At 44.1% G+C, this 6307-nt stretch overlaps 1 protein-coding gene across 1 annotated transcript in view; it reads left to right on the top strand.

Moving 5' to 3' along the window:
* The window catches only part of LOC103731891 (maestro heat-like repeat-containing protein family member 7), a 69448-nt gene that overhangs the window by 2118 nt on the left and 61023 nt on the right, over positions 1-6307 (top strand). The window contains exons 2-6 of the mRNA XM_017797430.1: positions 799-863; positions 1255-1377; positions 1505-1584; positions 1940-2069; positions 2844-2930. Coding sequence (XP_017652919.1) covers positions 799-863; positions 1255-1377; positions 1505-1584; positions 1940-2069; positions 2844-2930 — 485 coding nt within the window. The remainder of the gene's footprint in view (positions 1-798; positions 864-1254; positions 1378-1504; positions 1585-1939; positions 2070-2843; positions 2931-6307) is intronic.

The following is a 6307-nucleotide window of genomic DNA, read 5'->3' on the forward strand; positions in this document are numbered from 1 at the left end:
TCATTGGGCCCCACAACATGGAGGTTCATCTTCCCCATTACACAGCTGAGGAAATTGGAGTGAGAGTTTCATTTGCTGAAAGCCACAGGGCTAGTGAAGTAGAAGGGCTGAACTTTGATGCAGCAAAACAATTTGAAGCTGGAGTGGTTGTTTTTAAGCTGTGTTTTGGCTTCAACCCCTGTCCTGGGGCCTCATGTCTATAGGATCCCTGCCCTGGGATCTCATGTCTATAGGATGATGTGAAAGGATAGCAGTAGCCTGAACTTAGGCCCATTACCTCTGTTGCTTTGGGGCCCAGTGCTGCCACAGTCTCCATTCTTTTGCTTTATCCCCTCTGGATTCAACTTGGGGCATCAGGCTCTTTTCCTAGCCTCCTTCCCATGAGTCACTTCTCATTGTGGCAGACCCTTAAGGTTATACATCCCACCACACTAGTTGATATGAAAGGTTCTTTGCCAAGGCTGACTTGGGGCTTCAAGTTCCTTCACAACCAGGAATTTAAAGGCTAGTGTTGGATAGTTCCAGAGACCTGTGGCCACTGAGACTGACTTAAAGGCCTCCCTCTTTCCAGTCAGTCTTCCATCCATGGCCATGACTGATACAGAAAATCTCTTAAGTCCGTATCTAAATATCTTCCACTTTGGCTTCCGAAGTTCACATGAGAGGTGCTGCGTATGCCCACAAGGTATCTGGGTGGTTTCAGAGTCTTGTTGATGGAGGGTGAAGAAAAGAGATGCTGTGCCTTACTAGACAACCTGATAAAGCCAGCTAATCTCCTCCAATGACACCCCTTTTCAGGACTGCGCCAATCAGAAAGAGAAGCCTATCATTTAATTATGCAATTTATGGAACCAGGACAGATGGTAAGAAAATTCTTTAAGACTTTTTGAGAACTGATGAAGAAAGTAGAAAAATCTGAAAGTTCATGCTTCCCTAGCCCTGGCTTGGAAGCCACCTTAAAGTCAGCTTATTAGTGACTTTTGAACTGGGGGAATTCTCTAAGGCCAGGCCACTTGACAGGGTAGAGCACTCTTCCTGTCTCTCTGAAGGGTCTTTCTTGGAGACACCTTGCCTTGCTGTCCCAGAGGGCTACAAAGGCTCAGATATGGGTGAGCACCATCCAGGGCACTGGGACACAGTCTATAGTTTGGTCTAGTTGGGTTGAGTCTGGGCTTGGGTATGAGCGGCAGAGTGTAGGGTACAGGTCTCAGGCGCTGCTTAGGGACTTCCAAGAGTCTCTGTCTTCTGTCCTAGTCTCAGGTGGACAAGTTGAGTTTCCTGAGAGCTGTGGAAACTTTGAGCAGCGCTGTGCATTCCCAGGCAAATGGCAACATGAACGATTACTATCCCAAAACTCTCCTGGCCAAGAAAATTGAGGTGAGAAAGAACATAGCTCTTTTGAGAATTGGTCATTCAGGGTGGAAAGTTAAAGTTCTAGTCCCAAGGGCTGGTGCTGATGTCCCTCTGTGAGGGAAATTCTCATTTCTTCCCCTGGTTTTTCTAGACAATCATCCTGGAAGAACCCATTGAGATCTTGGACAGCAGTGTGCGTCAGCAAGCCATGTTCTGCATCGTGGCCCTGAGGTTCCTTCCTGCAGGGATCTTCTCACAGCCCCTGGGACTTTGATGCTGAGAACATTTGGGTTGAAAGGAAGGGCAAAGCTTGGGAACTTTATCAGGGTCTGAGGGTGGTAGAGCCCATGGTTGCCACTTATCTGCCTGCATTCTGGGATTGGGGAGCTTTTGGAAATCTATTAGAGCATCTAGGGTTGGGAAGCCTCCCCCAACCAGGGTCCTCCCACCTTGGCAAAGGGTCTCTAGAAAGTGGTCCACAGTTTTCTGTATCTCAGAGCAGAACAGGTTATCCAGAGGGTCCTGGAAATATACCTCAGCCTCACAAGGAATGCCCAAGCCTTTTATTATTCTTCAATTCCCCCAGCCAGGTGAATCCACCTTTCCATTTATGCCAGAAACTGGACCTGGTCAACGTTAGCATCACCAGTGTGTTCTCCCTGCCGCTTATCATGCCCAGTCTAGACCGAAAGGAGAGTGCTAGTCTCTACCTCCAGGTAACCCCCACCATTGCCTCTTGCTGGAGATCTCCATTGTGGTGGATTTGTCTTGTGAGTCACTTCCTGCTTGCTCAGCTTCCTGGCCTTCCTCATCCTCTGACTCCTCCTTTAGGAGCCCAGGGCCCCACGACCGCCATTCTGCTTGCTGGAATCCTGGGCTGTTTTATCCTCCCCACAGCTTTCCAGGGAATGGCCTGTGCCCACATTCTCTCTCGCTAAAGCTCACATGCCAGCCTTAGTCTTGAGAACAGACAATCTAACAAATAAAATCCATAGATTCTATAGAACAATTGGCTGGGAAGCTGCCTAATTTTCCCAAGGATATTTAGTTTAAAATTAGAAGTATCCTTGGCCTGGGAATGCAGCTCAATGGTAAAGCATTTGTTTAGCACCCAAAAGGCCTTGGTTTCAATCCCTAGAACTGGAAAACAAACAAACAAAAAACCCCAAATCCAAAAACATAGACATCTTTTTAATCTGGTAGAATGACTCTTTCATCCTGAGAATCCCAAGGGGACTGACTTAGTTGGGGAAAACTTCCCAGTGCCTACAGTTCACTAGTGGTGACAATTTGAGGTGGGCCTGGTCTCACCTTTAGGGAGGCCAAGAAAGATCAACACTAAGAAAGACCAGAGTGACTATGTAAGCAGATACCGGGCTCCCCCTTCCTTCATACTGCGGAAGAGTAGAAGGATGGGAGTGTCCCTAGGGAGCTGGGCCAGCCATGTGGCATCCATCGTCTTCTACACCATGTGTCTCCTCACTTGTCAGACGAACCAGGCCTTAGATGACATGCTACACACTCTTGTGATGGACGATATGAACCCCAGCATGCTCATACTGCAACAGTTCCTGGAGGTAGGTGGCTGTAGAAAGCAAGGAAACGAAAATCCATGTCATTTCTTGTGCTACATACTGGGGAGGACGGGAAAGGCCTGTGACAACTGGGTGCTGCTCTAGCTCAAAGACTCTCAAGCCTCAGCATGATCAAGCTTCAGTCAAAGACATTCCTGTGTCTCCCCAAGATACTCCAAGGATCATGGTTTGAGAGCCACAGTTATCATGCTCAGGACTCATTTCCATCAAGAATGTGAACATGTTGGGGCATTAGCAGTGATCACATTTGTATCCAGGTTGGACTTGAATCTTCTTAGCATATTTTCCTTTGCTGTAACTTCTCCTTGATGGAGACCTCAGTGCTCACCCCTTAGGCTACTTTTCTATTCCTTGAGTCCCTCTGGGAGACTCAAAGCATTACAAAGAACTTTTTTCCCTTTAACTCATTTCAAATATTCTTAGTTATGACAAATTTTTATCTCTTCAGGGTGAGTTTGAATTAGAGAAATAGTCAATATTCCCTTGAAAATAATGTTCTTGAGCAAGATGGTTATTGATCAGGGTAAGATATTTTGCAGAAAATATTCTATGTGACTACAAATAAAGAGACAAGAGGTCCAGATATCTTATAAAACAGCCTCAAGAAGGGCTATACCCCAAGGAGATCTTTATCCATATTTGGGTGAATGAGTGACGTAGTTCTTTGGAATGTATCATTGCTGGCATGCATGTTGAGAGGTATCTCCATGCTTTGTAGACTCCTCACTGTGAATGTAATAGCAAATCCTCTGTTATTCTTGGGGTTCGTGGGAAAGGGAAGCACTAGTTCTAATCCTTGTCAGGGCACAGTCCTCAGAATTCATTACCGAGTTTCTCGCTCTCCAAAGATAAAGGGTGCTGGGCACAATATGTCTATAATCAGAGCACTGAAATGCTGAAGCAGGAGGATTGCTATGTATTTGAGGCCTGTCTAAGCTGCATAGTGAGACTCTCTCAAACACATAACAAAACAAAATAAAAAGCACCACATGAAAGTTCCAACCTTTCATAGAAAATAGGACAATATAGGTCTTAAAGCATGAGAATGTGTGGGGTACGTACATGTGAAGGCCAAAGCAGGACTTCAGGTATCTTCCTCTGTTGTTCTCCTTATTGCTTTGAGATAGAGTCTCTCACTGAATTGGAAGCCTGTGGTTTTGGCTAGGTGGACTGGCCAGCTCCCAAGATCTGCCTGTTTCTACCTCCCTAGTGCTGGGGTTTCAGGCACCCATAGCCAAGCCTGGCTTTTTATTGGAGATTTGAACTCAGGTCCTCATGCTTGCAGACCTAACCCTTACTCACTAAGCCATCTCCCCAACCCCTATATAGTCAACTATAAATTATGCATACCATTTTGTATTTCCACAAGCAACACATGAGAGTTTTAGTTGCTCCACATCCCTGACATCAGGGGGTGTTAAGAGGCTTATTTGAGTCATTTTTTTTTATAAATTTTTAATAACTACATGATTAGGAGAAGCATTTCATTACAGCTTTAACATATTCAGTAACACACTCCAGAGCAAGAGTACATCTCTTTCACAAGTGGGTACAAGTTTCTAGGTTCACAATTAATACAGTTATACAATATTGAACTCAGTATAAGCCCTGTAAGACATAAAATTGAGTGAGTTTTTTAACCTTTAAAAAAGATCTCCATTTCATTTAGAATATATTGTTCCTTGCAGAAAGACTCATTGTTTTTGCTACTAACACTGAGATGTTGGCACATGCATCTCTAATCTGTATGTATCTGATTATTACTAGTCATAATCGATTGCAGTTGGATCCTTGGTGCCTGTGTATGTCTATAAAGTCATCGGGTAGATTTCAATGGTATTGTTTATCACCTCTACTAATTAACATAAATTTCCATGCTTCCTCCTCAAATATAATACATTTTTAAAAACTTGTTGATTTGTGTGTGTGTGTGTGTGTGTGTGTGTATCACACAGAACATCCCAAACCATCTTATTCAACTATACACCCACTTCCCAGATGGCACCCTTCCATAGCCTCCCTCCCCCTACTAGAGCCCTTATACTCTGATATCCCTGCCACTGTCTGCTGTGTTGTCGGCACCTCTAGCCATTCCCCACTACTTGTCCACTGGTGAATCTAGTCAGCCTATCTAGAGGGCTTTGTTTTAGGAAGGTCAGCTGTTCCTCATTTAGTAGCAATCAGTTGTCAATATTCCTTTAGATAAGATTTGGGTCTGCTGTTCATTTTCCCAGTTCTATGCTGGGTTACTATCTAGGAGTCCCTTGGGCCACCCTGGCCAACAACTCAAAAGAAGGTATATCCTATCTGGCAGTGTTGCTTTTTATGTAGCCTTTAAATATACATATGGACTCTTAAAAAATTATATTGGCCCCTTTAATCTTTGGTTATACTTTCCTTTTGGGTGTTTAAGGCCATACAGTTAGACCAGATGAACCAATTTATTTTTACTCTTAAGGTCGTCAGAGGATCTGTTCCTCAAGGGTCACATGGGCTTGGGAGGAGCCCCTGGCTCCTTTCTTTCACCAGTTCTGCCTATGTGAAAATAAGTCAAAGGTCCTACTCAACCATGGCTGGCTTTACTTGGAAGCACGGAGGAAATGTTTCCTCTGTGTTGACCCTCTTCTTTATAGACTGGACACTAGTTCAAGTCCATTATTTTGTGGGGTCTCCTCGACCTCCTTGATCAAGAGGACAGATGATCCACTGCAATTACAGGACATTTTGAGAGATGCTCATAGTCCCCTGCAACTAGTCGACCTAGGAGGGCAAGGAGCAAAAACTGTCCTTTTTGTCCCTCCAACAAAATTATTATAGGCCTCAAAATATGTCTGTTAAACATCCAAGAAGGTTAGTTCCACCAGTCTGGTACTTTTTTTTTTTTTTTTTTGGTCCTTTTGAGACAGGGTCTCCCTGTAGCCTCAGCTGTCCTGGAACTCAGTCTGGTAATTTTAATTACTGTGTGTTATGTAGATAAATCTTGGGCAAAGACCAATTGTTCTCAGATAAACCTTACCTATATATATATATTTTGATCTGGTGTGTATAATTTGTCAGTAGGTTGTTGGAGTAATATGGTTCCCTCTGGTTTTCAAAACTAACTAGGCATTATTTATCTCTCGCATTGTATCACCCCTCCATTATAGTTTTCCCACTTAAGGTGCCCCCATTTTCCCCCTTCTCCCTTACCCTTCTCCTATGATCCTACCTCCACTGAGCTCCTTCTTTCCCTTTATCCCCTAGGTTCCTTGTATACCCTTCCCTCCCCACTCCCTTAAACTAACCCAATTTTTATCCATGTCTCCCTTATTAAGGCCTGTTTCCTACTGTTCTTCTCTTTCAGGTTCTTTCTTTTCCTT

Source organism: Nannospalax galili, unplaced genomic scaffold, assembly GCF_000622305.1.
Source record: "Nannospalax galili isolate Female #2095 unplaced genomic scaffold, S.galili_v1.0 scaffold113, whole genome shotgun sequence".
NCBI lineage: Eukaryota > Metazoa > Chordata > Mammalia > Rodentia > Spalacidae > Nannospalax > Nannospalax galili.